This window comes from Myxocyprinus asiaticus, chromosome 34 (genome assembly GCF_019703515.2).
Source record: "Myxocyprinus asiaticus isolate MX2 ecotype Aquarium Trade chromosome 34, UBuf_Myxa_2, whole genome shotgun sequence".
Classification (NCBI taxonomy): Eukaryota; Metazoa; Chordata; class Actinopteri; order Cypriniformes; family Catostomidae; genus Myxocyprinus; species Myxocyprinus asiaticus.
The window spans coordinates 5,603,628-5,630,091 of record NC_059377.1 but is presented as its reverse complement, the minus strand read 5'-3'; the positions used below and the strand labels follow the sequence as shown (position 1 = coordinate 5,630,091).

Here is a 26,464-nt window from a genome sequence, read left to right as displayed (position 1 = left end):
GTGTGTTAAACACAGATTCTCAACTGATCAAACTGCACAGGGAATGCAAACACTGAACTCAATGTAACTTTGCAACAATTAAAAGTTCAAAAGATGCGCTTGAACATTGGGCGGGACGTGTCTCAAAATGGCTGCAGACACACGTGTAAACACGTAAAGATTTGTTTAACTGAACTACAGTCTATCAAAGAAACTTCCACATGTTAAGCTTCACACAATAACTCAAAACACTTATTTATAACAATTGAGTTGAATATAAATTTTGTATTTCTGAGTTTTGTAAATCTAAACTAGGTTACATTAACCATAAGGAAGGATTACTGCAAGAGGTAAAATGAAATGAATCAAATACAGTAAACATGTACTCCTCTCTCAAAAATGGCACTTTCTGTCAAAAATGTTAATGAAAAAAAGTGACACTGTTGATGCTCAATTCATAGAACATGGTTATGAAGTAAATACAAATATGTAAATGAAGTAAATGCATGTTCATAAAAAATTATTAAAGAATAAATTTGAAGTACAGTATTAAGCAAATTTTGATGTTTTAGTAGCAATTCAACTGTAAACAAGTAGCAATGTAGTATATGCAACACATTCAAGATTATAATAAAAATACATTTTAAGTGAAATATGAAATAGAGTATGTTTTACAATTTCATATTTATTTGCACTAAAGTTACAGTGCAACTGATAATAAGTTGCAGTTAATTGCAGACAACATTATACTTTAATATATTTTAAATACAGTACGTTAAAATATATTTAAAATGTATTAAAGTGCATTTATAAGATGTTACAATATTACATATTTAGCACTACTTGAGTCCAAAAACACTCAAAAGTTGAACTAATTAACTAAAACACTAATTAAATAGCACTTAAACACAATGAAGTGGCAATAACACACCCAAATACATAACATTTAGTATGTTTTTTGAAAGTTTATTATTTTCATAAAAAGTCATCTTTTTAAAAGTATGCTTAAGTGTATTTTTTATTTTTTTTCACAATGGCAACCAAGATGCAGTGGAGTATATACAAGAAGTGTATTTCTTGAAAATATACTCAAAACATTTTAAAATGTATTTCATTTAAATTTTATTTCAAGTAACACACTAAAGTTTAAATGATTATTAAGTATACTTTTGTTTAAATATGCTGTAGTATGCTAGTCAAAAAATCAAATTAATTATACTTCTTTAAAGCACACTAAAAGAGCATTAAAAAGTAATGATTTAAAATGTACTTTAAAAATTAACATTAAAACAAATTGCTTTTTTTTTTTTTTAAGTATGCTTAACTATGTTAGAAACACACTCATGAAAGTGTATTCCCTTCCAGTACACTTAAATATTCTATTCATTTATTTAAATGATATTACCTGTAAGTATACTTTTCAAACAATGTATGCTACTTTTAGGATTTCAAGTACACATTTAATACACTTAAGTGCACTTCTTTTTCACAAGAGTATACTTCTGCTATACTTCATCTATAACCATTTTAAACATTATTTTACAAATTCTTGAAAAATTTTAATTGTATATGCAGTTTTTATGACTTTATGGAATATTTATAATTTTAGAAATGCATTTGTCACAGTGCAGGTGAAATAAAAATGTAAAAAAATAAACAAAAATAAAACATACATAATGACTGCTTTTCCATTGTGTTTTATTGTTCTGTGCAAATATACAAAATGAAATGTCCAAATAATACATATTTCATGTCTTTAATAAACCCTTTGTGTGATGGTTACAATTACAAGTTACTTTGGGTAGTAGTAATAATAAACATTATTTTATAATGCAATAAAACTGAATTAAAATGAATTACATAAACACACACACCTTAGTGTAGTTTTTATTTAATGATTGTTGTGATATAACAGTATTGTGTGCAGAATCTCTTTATTATCTATACTGTTAGATCACACAGTTTCACTGATGATAATATACTTAATCTAAACCCAGGATATAGAGGTTGAGTGAATGTGGTCTGGACTCTCTGGATGAGGGTCATTGTGTCAGAGACGCTGTAGAAGCTCAGAGTTCCTGCACTGTGATCCACATACACTCCTATTCTACAGGATCTGGACACTACAGGGAGATCAGTGCTTTTGCTATTGTGACTGAATGAACAACTGGAGGAAGAGCAATACAAACTCCAAGACTGATCATTATATCCAAATCTGCACTTATTACCCTTTCCCTTCCTGCTGATGCTCTTATAAGACACTGATATAGACACACTTCCACTCCACTCAATCTCCCAGTAACAGTGTCCACACACACTCTCTTTACACAACACCTGATTATAATAATCAAATCTGTCTGGATGATCAGGATACTGCTGGAGTGTGACAGTAGCAGCTCTGTTTCCCTCAGACAGACAGAGGCATTTATTCACTGTATTTGGATCCAGATTGAACTGATGGAAATCTGATGAAGATAAAACACTGGAATGAGGAATTATGAATTTTACACATTAAAATAAAGATTTGTTTGAATGTTTCATGTATCTGAACTCTTCATCTCTCCTGTTCGATGTATCAAGTAGTGCGCTCAGTATAGCTTACCTTTGTGAAAATGTGAATTTACATTATGAAGTATACAAACTATTGGATTACAGTTCAGAGTCAGTATTGAGTTAATTTTTGAGCACAAGAGACAAAAAGAGGCTAATTTTATTACGATTCATTTGAGATTTTTGATTGAGTTAATTCACTTGGGTAACCTGGGCAAATGTGGCTCTGTAGGACACAGATTTCAGTAGTTCACAAGTTAATGTAATCCTGCTTTGAGAATAGTGTAAATGTGTTTGGCTCGCTGTCCTGGGTGAAGGGCTTGAGGCTTGACCTGAGCTCGAATACCCCCAAAAGATACCAGCAAACGAGACACTGAGCTGTTGTCTACGGATCCTTGTAGAGCTGGGGTACTTGAGGTCGGAATCAAAGTCTAATTTTAACAAACTTGGAGGCAATGGCATTTGATTTGTGATGCAATGAACAAAATAAATAAATAAAAATAACGAAACAGAAAAAAGGGACAGCAGTTGTAGCACCCCCTGATGTCATAGACATAGCCAGAGTTTGAGCAAACACACCTGCAGAGCGGAACACTCAGTCAACCAATATGCTTGAATGTTACTACGGAGTCTGCTGTATAACATCGATTACTGAGGTGGCTGGCATGACGAACACATAAAGACAGGTATGTAGCCAATGTACTAGAAACTACAAGGCAGTTTCGCACGGCACGGGACCTGACAAATGGTAAAATCGCACGCGGCGTTTGTGCAGCCAAGACGGTGCTCGCATTGCGGTTTCATCATGGTTAAGAACTTCAACTTCAAGAAGTCAAGTCACCCACATCATGTCTCTCACAGTTTACTAAAACAACATATAAAAATAAAAACTCAGAAAAATATTATTAATAATGGGCTAATAAGTCTTTTTAGGCGTAATGTATCCACACATGTAGGCATCTGTAGTCTCTTGTGGTCCACGCAGTGTTGTCAACTTAAACTGGTCCTTGATGAATTAACTAGAACTTTTTAAATAGTCAGGGAAAATATTATTTTTTTATTGCTAAAGCAGACTGCAACTCTGAAAAACAGATAAAGAGCAGCTATTTATTGTTTTTCTATTTAAAAATCATTGATGAGCTGCTTAAAATATGTTCTTTTAAAAAATGTTCCACAATAAAATGCACAATGAAATATGAAGTTATTTTGGGCAGCGAAATTCTTGTTTATAATTTAATTATAGATTGGGTGACCAGACATCCCGGTATATTACACAGGACAGTCCCGCTTTTTGGTAGGGTCACTGATTTTTTTTCTTCTTAAATTAAATCTCCTCATTGTCCTTCTCGCTATTGTCTCTGGTATTGTTTGCAGAGAAGAAAATCTAATTTGTTGCGTCGCACGTTGACTTGATGACACATTCATTCTAGTCTTCAGCAAATCAGCTGAAATGTGTCTGGTTACCATGGCAATGACATCATGCGTTCACGCTCTATGTTGTCCTGTCAGTCAGAGCAAATGCCCAAAATAATGCAAAAATGCGTTTTCAACAAGCTGAAAGAAGCCGATCCATGTTTTCGTGCAACACGTGAAAATGTAAGCAGGGTGTTTTCTGAATGTTCATTTTCCCCACGAGCACGGAGGTAAATCAGACAAGTGTCACATTCAGACAGCTACACTGCACCTTTTACATAGTACAAGCACTTAAAGGAATATTCCGGGTTCAATACAAGTTACGCTCAATCAACAGCATTTGTGTTAACAAATACACTTACAATGGAAATGAATGGGGGCCAATCTTTGAACATTAAAATACTCTTTTTTTTTTCAAAGTATGGCCACAAGACATAACGGATATGCATGTAAATATGAGTTTAGTGTGATAAAATCACTTAATAACCTTTTCTGTGTAAAGTTATAGCCAATTTTACAACTTCTAGCCATGATGATATAATGTCAACAAACCCTAAAATGACAGTAAAAATGACTATTTAAACAACTTTACAGCTCAAATAATACATGAGTTTTAACAGAAGAATTAATGCAAGTGCTTTTATAAAATTATAAGCTTCATATTTTATTTGTTTAAACCTTCCAAAAATTTGCCACATTCACTTTCATTTTCCCCATTCACTTCTATTGTAAGTGCCTCACTGTAAACTCGATTTTTGCTTTTTAAAGAAAAGGAGAGACGAGTTGAAATTAATACTTGTGATAATCAATATTATGCCACAAATGCTGTTGATTGAGCTTAACTTGTATTGAACCCGGAACATTCCTTTAAATGTTGAGATGTGGGGATTGTATTTTGAATTTTAGGTTCCAGTGTTGTGAATTTTGTGTTAAAATGTGTACCTGACATGATAAGTCTACTCAATTACACATGCAATATGAAATCATATGGATAGAATAGGCTACGTGGAATTTGTAAATAAAAAAAAAAGCTAAAATGTGGTTAAATAGTGAAAAACAAAATATAACATAAAATATACATTTTCACAAACTATAAGTTTTCACACTCCTTTCAGAATGTATGCAAATATAAGAGATAAAAGATTAAATATTTTATGTAATACTGCCCTTCAAAAGCTACATTACACAAAATGTATTGTAATTTACACAAATCATCCTGTTCAAAAGTTTGCCTTCTTGAGCATCAATGAATGTTTGCAGCTTTTGTAATAGTTGTGTATGTGTCCATCAGTTGTCAAAAGCTGGATGTCTATATCATTTAGCCACTGTTGGGAAGAACTTAAATGTGCAGAAGATGCTGGGAAACCAAAGAATGAACAGTATTTTTCTTAAGAAAAGTGGGCAGCTTCACAGCTCAGGACAAAGCAGGGACTCATGAACAATTATTACACAAACAATCATTAATCACAGAGAAAGCAACACACCATATTAAAGGGTTTCTCTCGTGCCAGTACCTCTAAAGCTCATGTGCAGTCTGTCACATGAACGCGAACAGGAGATCAACGGTTGTTCAAGAGTTTCACTTAATAATACATCAGATTTCAGTTTGTTTCTCACCAAATCTTATCGTATTTCTTGAGAACAAGACATGAGTCACATACAATAATTTGTTAGACTTCTGAATTATACTTTTATTTCCTTTTGAAGCTTGAAGATATAGTCACCATAATCTGCCATTGTGTGACATCACTGAGCACAAATTTTTTTTCTCTCACAATTTCTCCCTTTGTGTTAAGAAAAAGAAAGAAAATCATATGAAGTTATAACAACACAGGGGGTGAGTAAAAAAATGACTGAATTTTCATTTTTGGGTGAACTAATCCTTTTAGAACCAAGGGAATGTAAACTTTTGAACCGGATCATTTGTTTAAATTCAGTTATCATTTTGTCTTGTGTAATATACAGTATGTGAGTATCTGTTGTCAAATAGCTTCTTCAAGGTAGTACTAAATAAATGTTTATGATACCTCTTTTTTTTTTTTTTTTTTTTTTTTTAAATGATAACACATGGACGCTGCAGTGCGTAGAACTGCCCCATATTTTCCGTGAATTAACAGTCATGTCCGTGTTAAATGGCCCTAATATTATCAGTGGGCTTTTCCAGTGTTTTCAGATGTAGCATTTGCAGTCAAGTCGTGAGATGTAACTTCTCAGCGAGTGCTAATTACTACTGTGTTGACTCATTATTTTCCCAAACCAGTAAGCAGATAGACAGAAAAAGAAATCTCAGTATATATTATTTCTTTAGATAGGTATAATTTTAGATAAAACTAAACTGAATTGAAAGGACAAATTGAAAATGAAGTAGAAATAAAAAACAAAATTACATTTTGAAACAATAATGACTGGTTTTAATGACTAACGCAGCTTTCACTTTCTTTAGTCTTTGTTTGAGTGGAGGGGAAAAAGCAACAAATAATTGAAATGTCAACAGAACACAATAAGAATTGTGTTGACGGACAGTTTTGTCTTCATACACCTAAAGCATACACTTTCATTCTGAAACCACTTTGAAGTTTGTTCAGCAGGAAACTAATAAAATATAGAGCTGTTTTTGTTACATTTATATTGACAGTTGTGTTTTCTTAGTTGTGAAAGTTAAAATAAGCTTAAAATATTGATATTGAGTTTACGGTTACAATTTGAATTCAGATTCATGAACAAATTCATTCGGACTCGGACTCAACCTGTTATGGACTCGGTCTTGAGTCTGACTCGGCACCTTTTGGACTCGGACTAAATTTTTTAAAGACTTGGACTTGGCTCGGACTCGACTAAGGTGGACTCGAACCCAACACTAGATCCTTGTGTTTGAGATGAGAAGCAATATATTGCGAAGTCTCTTGTGCCCCCAAAAGTAATGTAAAAAACGAGTCCCTGGTGGGGGATAGGGGTCCTAGCTGAGGCAGCCTCGTGCTAGGGTCTGCATCGGGGGATAGGAAACTGTGAGGAGTAGAATAGGAAGAGATTGGAGAGTGAATGCAGGTTGAAACACTGAAGTAGCAGTATCGGCAGGGAAATGTGCTGGAGGGATCATTATACCCTAACGTGGGGGGCACCCCCACGGTAGGGCAGGGATGCCCCAGATGGAGGTGTGAATCCTAGCTGCCCAGATTGACCTTAAGTCTCCCTCCAGGTTGGTTCAACGGATGAATAATGACAAATAAACAAATAAACATGAGTTAGCTCGCACACATTCGAATGGGAGAACCCCCTGTTGCGATTCAGAAGGGAGAGCCCTTGAGTGTTTTAGGCGGGCCCGTCCAGCAATTTGAGATAGGGGGCTCCCAGACTGACCGGAGAGGCCCCTGCAGCGTCTAAACGGTGGGGCCGGCCTGGTGGTTTGACAAGTATAAGGCAAGCGTCCCCTTGACCCTGATCATGAATGTATCATGGTTAGCTAATGAGGGCTTGTTGTGCGTTCTTGATGTGAAGACGGTTGGTACGGATGTAGCTAAGGTAAACGTTGGATGACCAATGGCCCAGTAAGTGTATCTGATTATCAGGCAGGCCTTTTTGGGCTGCAGTGGTTGCAGCGCAGGTGCGGAAGTATTGGCTTGAAAAAAAAAATTCTGAGATGCCGGATTTAATCATTACGGATTTGAGGTGTTTTTGGAACCAGAATTGGGAAACTGCTTGGTTTTTGTCATCTACGAAGAGTGGATCGAGAGGGTTTTTTGATTGGGACCCACTGTAATGGAGATAGTGTGCTGGTGATTGAAAGGGCTGGATGGGAGTCGACAGGTTGAAAATGAAAATTGAAAGCCCTCTTGTGTTTGGTCTGTTTGCTTTGTTGAGAAGGAAATTTAGCTTTGGCGAGTTGGATGGAATTCAGCAGGTTGAAAATGTAAACTGAATGTCCTCATTGTGTTGGTCTGATTCTCGTAATGATTTACTCTGTTGCGTATCCTGCATCCTAATGGCGTTAGGTTTGCATGGTGATTTGAATGGGTAAGCCCAGCCTGCATTCTAATGGGGGTCCTCCGCGTTTGAACGGAACAGACCTCGCAGCGGTTCGAACGGGAGAGCCCATGGCCTGGAGCCCTTACTGAGATTCGAACGAGAGAGCCCGTGCTGCATTTGAACGGGGGAACCCTCACTGTGATTAGAACAGGAGAGTCTGTGGCTTGGACGTGGTGACTTGCTGCATTCAAATGGGAGAGCCCTTACTGTGATTCGAACTGGAGAGCCTGTACTGCGTTTGGACGGGAGAGCCGTATTGCGTTTGAACGGGAAACGGGAGAGCTCACGGCCTGGATGTGCATTCAGATGAAATGATTAGAGTTGCTTTAAATGAGAGCCCTCTTTGCGATTTTAATGGGCTGAATCCTCAAGCGCAGGACCACACAGCGTTCAATGGGAGAGCATATGATTAATGTGAGAATGGTTTATGCTGCATTTTACTGAGCTCGCTCGGTGCTGCAAGCGGCTGAAACTGCAAGCATGTGCCCGCATGGCATTTGTTGGCATAAAAATAAATTGCTTGGAAAAACAAAGGCGTAGTAGTGGAGAAATATTCTTTGAGGACGGGTGGTGTGCTGACTGCCTGTAGGGAGATGAGTTTTCAAAATTCCCCATGATTAGGTGTTGCAACACACCTGCAAACACATTTGTATGAAGGCTTGTAGAGAAAGACATGGTAAGCATGGCGTCTGTGGACACCTAGGCTTGATTGTTTGCTAGATTAAGTGACTTGGAATGTATGTGAAGCAATATTAGGATGAACGGGATGAGCGATATGAACGGGCTGAATCTTTGGTGCAGGACTGCACTGCGTTCAAAGGGAGAGCACGCAAATCATGGGAATGTTTTAGCTGTATTATTACTGAGCTTGCTCGGAGCTGTGAGGAGGCTGGGTCCACAGGCGTGGGCCCATGCGGCATGCGATGGTAGAATACTTGATTCTTGAGGAAGTGAATATATACTGTATTTTAAAGGAGCTCCTTATGCGAAACGAAACGGGCTAAATCCTAGAGCATGGGACCACGTGGCGTTTAATAGGAGGAGCCCGTTTCCATGTGACAAGTTTATGCTGGGTATAAACGAGAACTCATTCTGCAATACAAATGGGTTGAATCATCAAGCACGGCATACGACGTGAGGGCGTATGGTAGGGTATGTTTAAATGAAATTAATGCAAAGGTGCAGGCTTATGATGAAATGTTTAGGGAAGACCTGAAACGGCCCGATTGTGTCGATCACTGGGTGGGAAATGGTTTGTTTGGTATGAGTGGCACAATGTAGGTTACAGGGCCGTGGATGCTTAGATGTATGTCTTGAAAGATGTGCCATGGTTGTGGCCCGTGAATGGCATATTGTGCTGTTTTTCCACGTATTAGCAGTTTGTCGCATGGCCCAAAGACACCACAGTTGCAGTGCTTGGATAGCACATTGCGCTGTTTGCGGTGTAGTGGGATTTGTCGCATGGCCTGAAAGAAACCACAGTTGCAGCGCTTGGATGGTGCGTTTGCGCTGTCTGCAATGTAGTGGGAGGTTTAGTCGCATGGCCCAAAAGACGCCACAGTTGCAGCACCTGGACGGCACATTTGTGCTGCTTAGAGATGTATTTAGCCAATAGTAAACTTGGTAACATGGTAAACATAGCATCTGCGGACGCCTGAACACAACTGTTTGCTAGTTTAAATGTCGGGAACGTATGTGAAGCAATGTCAGGAAACATGCTTGCGTGTGCATACATACGATGTAAATTATGGCACCTGAAACAACGTGTCCAGATAAATACCTTAGTCTGCTGTTTATTTAACTTAAACGTATGGTTTGGTGCTTTGTGGACTGTTTTCCAACATGAGGCGAGTAATTTCATAACCCTGTATTATTGGCATGGGGTGACTCATCTCGTTTGATTAGGACGTTTTGTTTGTGTCTGGGAGTTTAAAGATACTTAAAAGATACTATATGGGTGCTATTTGCAGTAGTGTGATGAATAAAACATCTTGTTTATATTGATGACCTGTAATAAATTCTACAGAAAAACTGAAACATTGTGAGTATGAAGCAAAGTGCAGAGCCGAATCATCCAGCGTCAGAAAAAGAAATAGGATCAGTGAAAGGGGCATTATATCTGAGCAATAGTAGAGTCTTGACTAAGTGTAAAGATGAAAATCAGAGAGCAAAGTTTCTAAAACTAAAATCACTGGCTGGTGGTAAAATAAGCTGTGCTGAAGTAGATGTGAAGAAGCGTGGGGTGATTTCAGCAGTGCCCTTAAATGTACGTAACTATGGAAGAAATAAAAGGAAACTTGACTGAAGGCAAAGTTGCTTCAGCTAAAAGATTGATGACATGGAAAGATAATGAAAACTGTGATAGTCTTTCTGTGTTGATACACTTTGAAGACAGCAATTTACCAGTAAAGGTGAAGCTAGGTTTCATCAGTTATGTGGTATGGGAATATGTACCCCCTCCTTTGCATTGTTATAAATGTCAGCATATAGGACATACTGCTGCTGTCTGCAAAGGGAAAATGCGTTGTGCAAAATGTGGAGGAGAGCATGAATATGGGAAGTGTCAGGAAGGAGCTGAGATAAAATGCTGCAACTGTGGGGAAGAGCACAGCACTGCATATGCAGGACATCCAGTAAAACAGCAGGCTCTTGAAATCCAGAAGGTAATGTCCACCCAGAATTTAACATATGCAGAAGCAGCTCACAGAATGAAACATGTAGAAGAAACAAGAGTACAAAATGGACAGGCGCAAACCTCTCTGACTAATGAGCCAATGAAACAGCTGAACTTGTTAAAGAATGACTCAACTGACAATATTAACATGAGCAAAACTGATTTTGTGGCATTTATCTGTGCAGTGGTGAATGGCACTGCGCAGGTAGAAAAAAAGATCTGACAAAGTAAAAATTGTGGTAGAATGTGCAAACAAATTCTTGAACTGCATAGGTATATCAGCAGAGCAAGTTCACAAGATATTAAAATCTAAGAAGGGAAAACAGAAGGAAGTATAACAGCAAGCTATGATGCATCTCAATGTAGTAATATATAACATTATCATGTCTTTCCTGTTGCTTCATTGGAATGCCAGAAGCTTAATCGCTAATGGACAGGAGTTTAAAAAATGTATTGCAGATATGAATATATTTCCTGATATCATCTGTATACAAGAAACATGGTTATGCAAGTCATTGGATTTTAAGATGAATGGCTATGAGACAATAAGGAAAGACAGGATTAATGGTAGAGGTGGAGGATGTGCGACATTCATAAAAGAAAATTTGATATACAGATATGTAAATAATGAAAGTGATGCAGAGAGCATATGTATAGAAGTAATGGGTACACAGGGGGTAATCAGATTATTACATTTCTATAATCCATGTTCAGAATTAACAGTAGATATCCTGAAAAATGCCATGGGAGAAATATCAAACAAAATGATTATATGTGACGATTTTAATGCTCACAACAGTATTTGGGGTAGCAAGAATACAGATAAAAATGGAGAAATAATAGAAGAATTAATGGAAGAGAACTCTTTAGTGTGTCTAAATGATGGCAGTCCAACAAGAATAGACATAACAAGAGGTGGAATGTCATGTTTGGATATCACAATAGTTTCAGCATCATTAGCTGGTAAATGTATATGATCAGTGTCTAAGGATAATATACTACAATACTACAAAAATGTAATTATGGTGAAAGATTGGGAAAAATTTCAAATGTTATGTGAAGAGCACTTCGATAATCTGTCAGTAGAGGGTAATGTTGATGATAGGTATGGTAAAGTAGTGAACGACATTTATTTTGCAGCCTCTCAGTCTATCCCACTATTAAGTGGTACAAGTACAAGAAAGAATGTGCCATGGTGGTCAGAGGAATGCTCAACAGCAATCAGAGAAAGGAATAAAGCATTTCAGATTTTAAAAAGAACACTCACCCCAGAAGCAGTCATAGATTATCAAAGGAAAAGAGCTTATGTTAAAAAGGTTATTAAAAGTACAAAAAGGACAGCATGGCAAAACCTCTGCAATACAATAGGGAGGGAAACTGAAATAAATGTAGTCTGGTGTATGATAAAGAAGATGAATGGAATTGACAGCTTCAAAAAAATACCTGTAATGGAGGAAAATGGGAAGGTAGCCATTACAAATAAAGACAAGGCTACAATGTTGGCTCAAACATTTGTTAAAGCTTATAGCATTGAGAATTTAGATGATACATTCTTAACAAGATGACAACAAATTAAGAATATATATGGAAATACTTGCAAGAAAAAGCAAGATTCTAATAGTAGTTTGGATGACGAGTTTAATTATTTTGAGTTAAAAACAGCTGACAACTCAACTCAAAGAATACAACACCAGGTAAAGATATAAGTTATAAAATCTTAAAGAAATTATCATCAAAAGCATTAGAAGCATTATTGGACTTATATAATTATATATGGAATGTGGGTGTCCTTCCTTAGCAATGGAAAACTGCAATTGTGCTCCCTCTAGCTAAGGCTGGGAAAGATATAACAAAACCTAGTAGTTATAGACCCATCACTCTTACCTCTACGCTATGTAAAGTAATGGAAAAAATTATTGTGAGGCGACTGAATTACATTTTGTATTACAAAACGGAAGTGTTATCAATGTTTCAAAGTGGTTTTAAGAAAAGTAGGTCTACAGTAGATGCTTTGGTATTGTTTGAAAATGAAGTTAAAAAAGATTTGTAATGAAAGAATACATGATTGCAGTCTTCTTTGACATAGAAAAGGCTTATGACACTTTGTGGGGGAAGGTTTGCTAATTAAACTGAATAAAATTGGAATAGGTGGCAAATTTTATAAATGGGTTTTAGACTTTTTATTCGAACGCACTTTTCAGGTTAAAATTGGAGAAGAACTATCAGCTCCTTATAACATTCTAAATGGAACTCCGCAGGGTAGTGCAATTAGCCCAGTATTGTTTAATTTATTGATTAATTATGTTTTTGATAAAGTAAAAAAAAACAGGAATAGGATTAGCACTTTATACAGATGATGGAGCATTATGGAAGATAAGTTTTTGGAAGTTAAAGGCATACAGGAGTCGATTAAAGAAGTGGAGGAATGGTCACTGAATTGGGGTCTAAAGTTTTCAATCTCAAAACACAATATGTGTTATTCACAAAGAACAAGAGGAATCTGAACAATCTGAAGTTGTATGATCAAACATTGGAAAGAGTACCTGTTTTTAAATATCTTGGTTTATGGTTTGATGAAAAATTAACATAGAAACTGCATATAAGTCAAATTGAATCAAAGTGTAAAAAGATCATAAATTGTATGCGTACAGTTGCTAGTCACAATTGGGGAGCTAGTCGTAGTGCATTGTTGTGCATGTATCAAGCATTGATTCGTTCTTGCTTTGATTATGGATGCATTGTATACGGGTCGGCAACCAAGTCTTTACTGAAAAAACTAGATGTTATTCAATCCAGAGCATTAAGAATATGTTGTGGAGCAGTTAAAACATCCCCTGTAGATGCAATTGGGGTAGAAATGGGAGAAATGCCTCTAGATCTTAGAGGGGAAAATCTAGCAGTGACATACTGGGTGAATCTTCAACAATCAACGAATAATCATCTTACTCACAAAGTATTGGAAGAGTGCTGGGAATATTCATATGATGGAGGACATAGTTTTGGATGGAAGACTAGAATATGGGCTAAGGAATGTGGCATGGACAATAAGATCTTCTGTCCTAATGTACTGCTTACTGATGCTCCACAATGGAGATTACCTGAACCGCTTGTAGATTTGAGCTTACTAGAAAAGTCCAAAGAAGAATACATTGGAAACGAGGTAATGCTATTTTAAATTACAAATTTTATTCAATTTTACAAATACTTACAGATGGTTCTAAGGAACCTGTCAGTCAAAAGGTTGAAATAGGTTTATATATTCCAAAATTTAAAACACAAATTAGTTTGAAATTGCCCGATGAGTTATCTGTGTACACTGCAGAGTTAACAGCTATAATAATAGGACTACAGTGGGTTGAACAAGTCAGACCAAACAAAGTAGTGATATGCTCAGATTCTTCTTCAGCTAGTATAGTATAATACATGCAAGATCAGACAGAGAAGATTTATTAATGGAAGTATATTTATCATTATACAGACTGAAAGAGGCTGGAATAGTGGTGTATTTTTGCTGGGTACCAGCACATGTTGGGGTATCTGGTAATGAAGTTACTGATAAACTAGCAAAAAAGTACTAGACCAGAGGGAGGTGGATGTTAAAGTACCTATGGGAAAAAGGAGGCAAAATCGATTTTAAAGAAAAGGTTAATGAATAAGTGGCAAATTAGATGGGACAGTAGTAACACAGGGAGATGGTGTTATAGTATTACATAGACAGTAGGGAGGATACATTTCCAGGGAGGAAATAGAAAAGAAGAAGTATTGCTGTCTAGATTAAGACCGGGACATACAGGGTTGAAATCAACACTTTCACTTCTGGGTTTGCATGAAAATGGATTATGCGATGTGTGTGGTGTATCTGAAAATGTATGTCATGTGCTTTTTATGTGTAGTAAATATAATAAATATCGTGGTATATTATTTGGTCACTTTAAGAATGGGGAGGACAGAATGAAGAATGAAGATATTTTAGGAAAAGGTTTAATGGACAGACAGGTATACAGAGCACTAATTAAATTTATATGTGACTCAGGTCTAGGGTCTAGAATATAATATGTGTGGATGGAAATACTCTACCTAATCTGGAGCATGAAGAACTAATTGTGAATGTTAGAGGAGCTGAACACGCAGCGCTAGCATGAGCATGCGCTATGATTGGTCCACATATTGGGAAGGAGTATGAAACATCCATACAGATTTTAAACTTCAGACCCATCACCCATGCAAGTTTAATTTGCCATCCAGTACAGTAGGTGGCGATAATGCTCCTAAAGAGTTGATCGCCATTAAACAAGAAGAAGAATCATCCAGCATCGATTTAAACCCATTATTTTTAAACTTTGGTGGAGTGTAAGGTTGATAGATTGTTGAACACTTTTAAAGTCATGCAGCAATTAGGTTCTATGGTCGAACTTGTGAAGGGTTTGTAATCCAGTGATTCGAGCAAAAGTAGAGAAGACTTGTCTGTAAGAATAAAAATAATGAATTGTATTTTCCTGCGTGAAGCATTTATCCAGGGCAGGAAGAACGTTGTGTTATGGTCTAAAGATGAGTAGAAGTTTGTCGAATCGCTTGCTTCATGGTTATCAGGCTGTGCAGTTAACTCTGATGCTGTGAGGAGGTGAGACATGTTTGCGAAATGATAATGAATGAGTTATGATGCGGCACGCGGTCCGCATCTTGCAGAGCCGCATTCGGCTCGTGTCTGTTCAGACAGAAGCTGTATAGAACTGTAGTGAGCTGTAGCATGGTTGGAGCGGGTGGCTCGCGCTAAAATGTCTGCGTTGATTTAAAAAGGTGTTGTAATTAGAGAAGCGGTCGTTTGGAAGTTGGCTTGTTGCATGTTTGCCCCTGTTTCCCGAATGGAGTAAATCACACTCCAAAGGGCACTTTGGAGGGAGAACAATCATGATAGTCATATTGGAAGAAATTAAATCGCTGAATAGAGCACGCCCTAAATGAGCCGCGGCGAGGTAATGAGACTGACAGGAATAAAACGCTGAGGGGGTTGAAATGGGGGTGGAATTAAATATTTAATCTTTGTTCGCTTTCGAATAAAGCTGTAATAGTGCTCGAATGTCATGAAGCTGGAGCGGCACCCGTTCGCGGAGGCAGCTTGCTCCAGGAGGAATGTTTAAATAAGAGAACAAATGAGCAGTCGTAGGGAGCTGTTTCACATGCATATAGTGCTGAAGCAGCCAGTTTGCAGAAGCAGCTTCGAGCAATAATCTGCTTCGGTGAATAGAGATTAGGAAGAAAGACACAGTAAAAATAACACTTAAAGTGGTAGCCGTCAGTGCTGTAAAACGAATGAGCTGCTGCGGCAGCTTCTGTTGAAAAACGAGATGATTTAGATGGAAGAGCTGTTCTGATGAAGGTGAATGCTTTGCAGCAAAGTTGCATCTGATGATCCGAGTCACTTGCATGGGTCTGTTCGTGGGCAATGGGCAGGGCCAAATGCCAGAAGACTCGACGCTACATACTTCTTCTTCTTCTTCTTTGGGGTTTTATGGCAGTTGGCATCCGGATTGTTGCATTACTGCCACCTTCTGTTCACCTCTTACTTAGAGTCTAATTATTTAATGTTGCTTGTCCAGTCCAGTCTTTTTCAGAAAATTAAATAGACACTTCCTCCCTTGTTTACTGTCTGTACATTCTAGAATACTTTTAATATTGTCCTCTATCCATCCTATTTTCCATAGTTGGATCAACATTACTTGTCTTTCTTGGTTGAATTTCTCATATGACATAAGAATATGCTCAACTGTCTCATATTTCTGGCATTGAGTGCACAAACCTGTTGGATGTTTTCCCATGATGTGAAGTGTACCATTAAGATTGCTATGTCCCATTCTAAGCCTGCTTATTATTACTTGCGCTCTCCATTTCATTTCTGTATTTATTGCAATACCTACTCTGCTTTGTACTGAGTATAAATGTCTCCCTTTTACTGTATTATCCCATTGTTGTTGCCATTTTTTTTAATTTATTTTCCTCCATACAATGCTTTTTCCTTCTAATTTTGATTACTTAATATTACTCTCAACATTTTCTTTTTTGACTGCTTTTTTTGCCAGTTTGTCTGCTCTTTCATTACCCTGAATACCTGAATGGGCTGGGACCCACATGAATGAGACATTTTTCCCCTGTCTAGTTATTCTTGAATAGTTGAACAAAATTTCCTAGAGCATCTTGTAGATGCTTACAAGAGCAGCTATAGAATCACTACATACTAAGAATTTGGCACCCCTGGTTTGCTCAATCCACTCTACTGCCATCAATATGGCAAATAATTCAACAGCATAGACACTTAGATGGTCAGACGCTCTTTTATTAAGCTCCACATGGAAACTAGGCACATTAACACCTGATCCTGTTGCATTTGATTCTAAATCTTTTGATCCATATGTAAATGCCTGAATATTGTCCTTATATTTACAATCCCTATACCTATAATACTCATCTATAATATCAGATGTTTCGTCTAATCTTCAGAAGTTCCATATCTACGTATGGATACTCCAGCACTCATACTGGTTTGTTAGGCCATATAACAGTTTCTTCAAACTCTATATCAAATACTCCCACATCTTTTACTACTTGATCTCCTGTCCACCCAAAGCTTTCCCTATGAATCCTTTCCTTCTCCCAACATGTTTGAAACACCTTTTTTGTTGGGTGGTAATCTCTATGCCCCCTCAGATTAATCCAGTAGTTGGCTACCAAATGAATTCGGCGCAGCCCCAATGGCATTTCTCCAGCTTCCACTTGTATTGCACACACTGGGGTAGTTTTTACTGCTCCTAAACAAACCATTAAAGCTTGGGCCTGCACAATATCTAGGTCTGTTAGCGCAGACTTTGACGCTGAGCCATAAGCAATACATCCATAGTCTAATCTTGACCTTATTAAATCTGTATAAATATATTTCAAAGCAATGAAATTAGCCCCCCATTTTTCTTTACTATATACTCAACATTTCTTCCTCTTTTCCATAAAGCCCAGTCATCCGCGAACAAAGATCTTCCCAAGTCTATTGTGATATTAGAGAATATATCATTAATCATTATGGAAAACAGATATGTTAGCTTGTATGTTAGGTTAGCATGCTCCCTTGAGGTGTTCTGTTTTCTACTACATATTGTTTGGAAATCTCTGTTCCCATCCTCACTTGGAAAGTTCTTCTATCTAGAAAGTCCATTACACAATTAAATATTTTTCCTCTAACACCCAATAAATGCATTTTGATTAGAAGTCCCTCTTTCCATAGCATATCATAGGCCTTTTCAACATCAAAAAATACAGCCACTACTGTTTCTTTGTTTACTTGGGCTTTTCTTATTTCATCCTCTAAACATATTACTGGGTCCATAGTATTTCTCCCTTTTCTGAAACCACTTTGATAAGATGATACCAAATTTCTACTCTCCAGGAAGTACATTAATCTCTCATTTATCATTTGTTCCATTAATTTACAGATGTATGATATCAGGGCAGTAGGTCTGTAATTACCTGGCTCACTGTCATCCTTTCCAGGTTTCTTTATTGGAATTATTATTGCCTCTTTCCAACTTCCTGGCATTCTACCTTCTTCTCACACTTTATTATATAGCAATAGTAATTTCTCAAGACTATCTACACTTAGGTGTTTTATCATATTATAGCATATCTCATCTTTACCAGGAGCTGTTATTCTAGTTTTTCCCAGTGCTCTTTTAATTTCTCCCATGTTAAAAGGAAAATCTGTCTCATCATCACTATTTTCTTTCCTACATAAGACCTCACTGTAATCAGATTTTGTTCTCTCTCTACCTCTTCTCCCTTCGTCAGATAGATTACTAGAGCTATTTACTTTAGCAAAAGTATTTGCCATCATCTCTACCTTTTCCTTATTAGTTACTGCTGTATCATTTCCCTCAACCAGCACTGGATAACTCCAATCTTTTTTGTCCCCTCCCATCCTTTTTTATCATTCTCCACACCTCTCCTACCGGAGTTTCATTTCCAATTGTGTCACAATATTTTGCATGTCTTGTTGTCTGCCTTACTACAGCCTGTGCTTGTTTATATTGGATCATATCTTAGAAATTATGAGTTCTTTTCACCAATTTAAAAGCCCTGTTTCTTTTCCTCACTGCTTCCTTGCACTTATCATCCCACCACGGCATTATCTTTTTCTTTATATTTCCTTTGCTCTTAGGGATAGCTTCTATTGCAGCCAGCCTTATTCCCTGCTTAATTTTGTTATCTAGATCTTCTATACTCATTTCATTATTATTCTGGTTTAAATAAATATTACTTATTTCCTGAAAATTTTCCCAATTAGCTTTCTCATATTTCCATTTTCCACCCAAGCTTCCTATGGTCAAGAGGATTTCAATGTGTATCTAACACCATATTGGATAATGATCACGTCCTATAGTTCCTTCTTGATATACTGACCAACTGCATGCTGCTGCCATGCTGTTTGATACAAATGTAAGATCCAGAACTGATTATTTTCCTGTATTAACATCTATTCTAGTACCACTACCATCATTTAAACACACTAAGTTCATCTCATCTAATATTTCTTCTATTACCTGAACATTATTGTCTGTTCTTTCACTTCCCCATAATGAATTGTGCCCATTAAAATCACCACACCAAACAACATTACCATTACTCTGTCCTTCTATTTCCTTTAGTTTCCTTATCTCTAATCTTTTGCATGGATTATAATAATTTATGATTACCAACTCTTTCCTTTTAGCCCACACTTTTACTACCACATACTCTTGTTCACTACCTATACCTATTACTCTATATGATATTCCTTGTTTTATAAAAGTGGCACATCCTCCTCCTCCTCCCTCCTTTCTATCTCGTCTTACTGCCACATAACCATATAATACATAATTTAAGTTTGTTTTAGCCAGGTCTCTTGAATACAAACTACATCTGGTTTTTCTTTTCTATTGACTATAAATTATTTAAAATCTTGTCCATTTGCAGTCAGGCTTCTCGCGTTCCATTGTAATATTAACACTATTAATATTAACACCCTACACATGCAGACTCTTGGCTTGACTGCATTCTTAGCTCATCATTTATCTCTTCCCATTTTAATCCTACCATATTCAAATGATGTTCTGCTGCTTTCGCAATAATCTGAATCCTTTCCGTTTTTGACTTGATCTCATACGTTGCATTTATCACACCTGCAATAAAAGTCACCAACTTCTTTTCCATCCATGCCTTCTTCTTATCTTGCAGCTCACTCACCATCATTTGTTCTTCAGTAATTCCTCCTTTCTAATTTTCTTTACCCTGTCCTTACATTTTAACTGCCTCAGCATATGAGATTTTTTCCTTCACTCTTACCTGTTGCACCTCCACCTCCTTTTTATACACTTCACATCCCCAGTATGCAACACTGTGATTTCCTCCACAATTGCAGCATTTTGGCTTCACTCCCTCTCCACACTTCCCATAATCATGTTCCCCTCCACATCTAGCACATCTTCTTTTTCCCTTACATACCTTAGCTACATGACCAAATTCCTGGCAATTAAAACATTTCATGGGTTGTATAAAGTATTCTCTTTCATTGTATCTTAAGAAACCAAAATACACCACCTTTGGAAGTACTTTTCCCCCAAACTCTATCAATACAGACTCAGTCTCTTTTTTTTCTGCTCCCCTTGTCATTCTTTTAACATTCTTCACCATATTATTTTCCACCTTCAGGTTCTCCACTAATTCTCTTATGTTAACACTGAGAGGAACCTCATAGATCACCCCCTTACTACCACTGAGTCTTTTTTCTCCAACTTTTACAACCTTAAACACTTTAATTTTCCCAATGCTCGTCATTTTCTTTGCCTTTTCTACCTGTGCTTCAGTTTTGCATCCTATTAACAGGTTTCCATCTCCTAATATTCTTGCATACTTTACTTCCCCAACCTGCCCTTTAATGATTTTTGTTAGTTTGATCGGATCAACCTTCTTAATTCCTTCTCCCTCGAACCTAACTACTACATTCATCAAACCTTCCTCTGTCTTCTCACCTTCTCTTCCTTCATTCTCTGATTCACCTACACTAGATGCGCTCTTTTTCCCCTTCTTGCCTTTGTCTCCTCTCCTTACCTCAGCCCATTCACTTTCCTTGCTTCCTTCCTCCTTGATATATTCCATACTGTCATTATCGAATTCTGTCTCCCTTCCCGCCATGTTGTCTGGTGTTGCACAGAACCGTGTAACAATACCGTTCCGGACCTATACAGGCCGTCGGTCAATATTCTCACTACAAATCCTCCACAACACCCAGTCTTACTGTTTTTCTGCTTCAGTAGTAGAAAGTCCACAGTCAGCTGATGTCCTCTTCGACACGCGTGTCTCTCTTACGGCAATGTCGCAAAACCAAAAGCGTGTCAAAAAACGTTCCCACGCAGGCCTCAAAAGCCGCCCAGCACCTCTGAAAGCAGCTTGTGAGGTGCACCCGATCCTCCGATGCTACATAGAGGTAAGCAGCTGTTTATATACACTTACTCTGGCAATGTGATTGGTCGGATTAAATGAATTTGCTCCTCCCGAACCTAGTTTATAAAACTCCATTTCTTTGATCTCACCCTCTTGAGTCTCTCAAGTACAGTTATTGTTACAGTTATTATTAAGTATAGCAACAGTTCAGGCTGGTCACGTTAGTCAGCTTGCCATCAGATGACACTCAGTTGATCATGACGTCTACCAATACAATTTGGATGCTTATCATAGCGGTCCTATTTAAGTCCTTGATTTATTCATTGCATTAGCTGTCTCCCCAGCTCCACCTTGTATAGCAGCTTTGCATTTTAGTTTTCTCTACATTTGTCCTGTTGTTCTGAGCTCTAAGACTGTCTTCAATATGTTATTGTAGCTTGTTCTTGATTTATCAACTTGATATCAGTATATGAAGTTCTACATTTGTTCATTTAATCTGTTATGCAATGAAGGATTGTACCACATTGCACTGTCAGAATGTTTAAAAAATGTACAATGTTTTAATATTTTGGGTGGATCTGTTCTGTTACCCCAGGGCGGGGTTTATTCACTGCTCTCCCTGATCCATTCATGCTTGGCTGCATGGATGGGCAGAGAGTTTGCCCAGAGCAGAACCATACCACCAACACCAACACCAACAGATGCTTAAAATGTGTCCTATCAATAAAGTATTCATTCAGTATTCAAGTTAGTATTCATTTGATGGAAGACGTCCTGACTGAAATCACATTTCTGGTAATTGCACAGCCTCAAAGCTTCATTCACCTTAGTGACTTACATTTTAGGAAGTCCTGCCTGGTTCTGGGATCAATGTTGATGTGTGCGACTGTGGAAACTAACAGACAGTGATAGTGTAAATTTCATGTAAAGACAAAATTATGTCTCAATTCCTTAGATATTTCTGATATCCTCTTAAGATTTTGAAAATATCCAGTGTTTTACCTCTACCAGATAGTTTTCCAATCTCCTCCTTACAGAAATCCTCCAGTTTGTCTTTCAGTTGACACACAGATTCTCTCACGCCATCAAAAGAACTGAGAAAACTGACAGTGATGTTGACTGTAGATTCAGGAGGTGCAGAGAGAGACTGAAAACTCTACAAAGTAAAAATTAGAAAAAATAAGCACAAATGAAAAAGCTCTTCTCTCAAAAGTCTGCACTATTAGATTTGTGTTGCTCTTGTTGATTTGACCAGTTACTGACCTTTAACACCACAATTTAATGGTACCATTAACAGTACCAGTCACATTCGTGCACATTCTAGTATTTGCCAGTTACACATGAGAATGTTCTTGAATTCAACACTCAACATCAACTGACAGAATTCCTCACAAAATTCCACTCAGCAGAAGAGCTGATTATTATATTTTAGTTAAAGATCTCAGGATTTCAGGATTAATGGAATTGTATTATCAGAATCGTGCTAAAGTCACTGTCGTGTTTTTCCCTCCAGTTCTGTTACCTGTAGGAAATGGATGTGATCATCCGTGTTTGAAAGCTGCTGGATCTCAGCTTCTCTCCTCCTCAGATCATCAATCTCCAGCTCCAGTCGCTCCAAGAGTCCTTCAGCTCGACTCACTGCAGCCTTTTCCTGACCTCTGATCAGCTGTGTCACCTCAGAGCGGCTTCTCTCAATGGAGCGCATCAGCTCAGTAAAGATCCTCTCACTGTCCTCCACTGCTGTCTGTGCAGAGCACTGTTACACACACATTACAATCACACAGTGAAAGAGCTTCAGCACTGGAGGAGAGTCCCAACTGAGTCTCAAACTTCTCTTCTGCTCAAAACTCACCTTATGAGACTTCATAGCCTCTCTCAGCTCCTCAACATCTTTCTCTCTCTGCTGGATTCTCTGCTGCAATTTTCTCTGTGTCTCCTTCAAATGTCTCTGTTAAACAAATAAATATCAGTAAAGGAGAGGAATATTACATATATGCAATACAGTTTTTAAAACCAGATTATTACAGTATGAGATCATGAAATAACATGAAGCATAAGTGTGAGCATTTAATTTCAATACATCAATGTGTAATAAATTCAGTTCATACCCCCTTCACTTTTCTCTCTGCTGCAGCTGATACAGTGTCATGGTTTTTATGTTCGTCCATGGAACACAGCAGACATATGCAGTGCTGGTCAGTCCGACAGAAAACCTCCAGAATCTTCTCATGTTGAGGACAGATCATCTCCTGCAGTCGTCCAGTGGCATCAGTCACTTTGTGTGGCTTTCTTGAGTGAAACTCCTCATGACGCTCAAAATGAGTTTGACAGTAAGATTCCAGACACACCAGACAGGACTTGATGGCTTTGTGTTTTCTTCCAATACAGACGTCACACTCCACATCTCCATCTCCAGCGTAACAGTGAGCAGGAACGGCAGCTTGAAGTTTAGTCTTCTTCAGTTTCTCCACCACTTCAGCCAGCATGGTGTTTTTATTTAAAGCAGGTCTTGGGGTGAAGGTCTGTCTGCACTGAGGGCAGCTGTAGACTCCCTTCTGATCATCCTGATCCCAGCAGTCTGTAATACAGTTCATACAGTAACTGTGTCCACAGGGAATGGCCACTGGATCCTTCAGTAGATCCAGACACACTGGACAGCTGAACTGCTCCTCTGAAACTTCTGCCATTTCACTGCATGAACACACTGATAGAGTGACACATACAACAGCTCAAAAACAGTTTCAGTTTCAGTTTCTCTCAACTGAGTTTCCTGGTTCTGTGTTTGAGACGTGTACAAAAGAGGTGTGTCTGTAAGTAAATAAACCAATATGCACTAAAAGTCCACTAGATGTCAGTCTCACTGTCTCATAAACACAGTAAGAATGCAAAGTTTTTGTGAACTGATGCAACACTTTTACAAATAATACCCTACAGTAATACTGTCACTGAAAAAATGACCACACTTAAACAGCAGTATTGAAAGCTTTAGATTTACAGTTCTAGAACTTCCAGACACTGTTTTTCTTTCAATGTCAATACTTTCTAAAATAAATTCTGAAGATAACAAATGACACAATCTTTGGCCAATCTATGACTCAGACTCAACTAAGGTGGACTCAGTCCCAACACTCTCAGTATCAGTTTACACCTTTATGAAAAGCTGAACACATCTTGTCTATTCTTAAATTAATATGACTTCTTACGTAAAAAAAAAGGAACATATTATCTGATAAAGAGTCAACTTTTATTTTTATTTAGCTGTATTCATAGTTCCCTCACTGTTTTTTGTTTGTTTTTGTTTTTATCATTCTTATTTATTTTTTGACATTAACAAACTCATTTAACATTATTCACTGTGTTCCTGTTTGCCCTCTCTCTTTGTTTTTGTGGCTTTCGGTAATTCTTCTGTATTTATCACAGAGCCACTGAGACCAGATACATATTCCAGATGACAAGCCTAATGACCTAATAGTGACAGAGCACAGGGGATCTTAGTAACTTAGTGGTTTTATATTTGAAAAGGGTCATGCAGTTTTTTTTTATATATTTATGTTAAAATTAAATAATTAATATCTATTATAAAATGGGTAGTTCTGTTCCTGGATGCTGATTTATCAATAGCTACATCCTGTTCACCGAGCATCTGTTTGTATCAGATACAGTTAGCAAGGAAGCTCTGCCCACTCGTGGCGGAAAGCAAAGCCCCGGAGAAAAAAGGAGAAATATCCGATACATTAGGCCATTTTAACAACGAAAAACATGACAAAAAGCTGTTGTGTAGTTTTTTGCACTTCAGACAAAGCCAAAAAACATGAACATGAAAACATGAAAAAAAATTTTTATCACCTTTCAACTGACAAATATAGAAGCCTAAAAAGACCACTGTGGCTGACACTATACTCCTGAAGAAGAAGCTGATAGAGCAGCTTTTGTATTCTCTGAACTTCATCTTTTGTAACCCCTCTTACACTTCCTTCATAAGAACAAATGAGACACGCAATAATAATTATGCTCAGAAACCCCATATTCAGATTGGGAGGTGGTAAAAAGCAAAAACAAGTTATATAACTCAAACAGCAGTCAGCACAAGCATTTACACAAGACCCTGCCCCCATGCAATTTCCCAGAAGAGGGTGTTCTAGAACATTCTGATATTTCAGGATACAGTGCATCATAACATGTTAGAGTATTGTACAGTGCATCCGGAAAGTATTCACAGCGCTTCACTTTTTCCACATTTTGTTATGTTACAGCCTTATTCCAAAATGGATTAAATTCATTATTTTCCTCAAAATTCTACAAACAATACCCCATAATGACAACGTGAAAGAAGTTTGTTTGAAATCTTTGCAAATTTATTAAAAATAAAAAACGAAAAATAAATCACATGTACATAAGTATTCACAGCCTTTGCCATGACACTCAAAATTGAGCTCAGGTGCATCCTGTTTCCACTGATCATCCTTGAGATGTTTCTACAACTTTATTGGAGTCCACCTGTGGTAAATTCAGTTGATTGGACATGATTTGGAAAAGCACACACCTGTCTATATAAGGTCCCACAGTCAACAGTGCATGTCAGAGCACAAACCAAGCCATGAAGTCCAAGGAATTGTCTGTAGACCTCCGAGACAGGATTGTATCGAGGCACAGATCTGGGGAAGTGTACAGAAAAATTTCTGCAGCATTGAAGGTCCCAATGAGCACAGTGGCCTCCATCATCCGTAAATGGATGAAGTTTGGAACCACCAGGACTCTTCCTAGAGCTGGCCGCCCGGCCAAACTGAGCGATCGGGGGAGAAGGGCCTTAGTCTGGGAGGTGACCAAGAACCTGATGGTCACTCTGACAGAGCTCCAGCATTTCTCTGTGGAGAGAGGAGAACCTTCCAGAAGAACGACCATCTCTGCAGAACTCCACCAATCAGGCCTGTATGGTAGAGTGGCCAGACGGAAGCCACTCCTCAGTAAAAAGCAGCCCGCCTTGGAGTTTGCCAAAAGGCACCTGAAGGACTCTCAGACCATGGAGAAACAAAGATTGAACTCTTTGGCCTGAATGGCAAGTGTCATGTCTGGAGGAAACCAGGCACCGCTCAACACCTGGCCAATACCATCCCTATAGTGAAGCATGGTGGTGGCAGCATCATGCTATGTGACAAATGTTATTTTCGTTGGACTTTTTTTTTTTTAAAACTTGTGTTTTATTTGTCGCATTGCTTTGAGAAGATCTTAAGTTTCTTGAGCAAAATTTATAATAATATTTGTCAACAACATTTTAAACTGAAATGTGGCATACTGTTATATTTAGCATTTTGGTAAGGTTGATTTTGTTTTTTTAAAACAAGTTGATTTTTATTTACTTTGACA

General features: G+C 37.6%; 1 protein-coding gene across 3 annotated transcripts; it reads right to left on the bottom strand.

Moving 5' to 3' along the window:
- Positions 1 to 1,660: 1,660 nt before the first annotated feature.
- LOC127425696 (tripartite motif-containing protein 16-like) lies at positions 1,661 to 25,064 on the bottom strand. Of its 3 annotated transcripts, none has more exons than XM_051671928.1 (7): positions 24,947 to 25,064; positions 23,209 to 23,804; positions 22,953 to 23,048; positions 22,623 to 22,856; positions 22,103 to 22,256; positions 21,939 to 21,995; positions 1,661 to 2,444 (listed from the first exon to the last, which is right to left on the bottom strand). In XM_051671928.1, the coding sequence occupies exons 1-7, from the start codon at positions 25,047 to 25,049 to the stop codon at positions 1,921 to 1,923; spliced, it is 1,764 nt and encodes a 587-aa protein (XP_051527888.1). In that variant the 5' UTR covers positions 25,050 to 25,064; the 3' UTR covers positions 1,661 to 1,920. The 3 variants fall into 3 exon arrangements, with proteins under 3 accessions (XP_051527888.1, XP_051527890.1, XP_051527889.1); XM_051671930.1 differs by having other exon boundaries at positions 2,263 to 2,444; positions 21,926 to 21,995; XM_051671929.1 differs by lacking the exon at positions 1,661 to 2,444 and adding an exon at positions 11,928 to 12,082.
- Between the last annotated feature and the right edge of the window lie 1,400 nt (positions 25,065 to 26,464).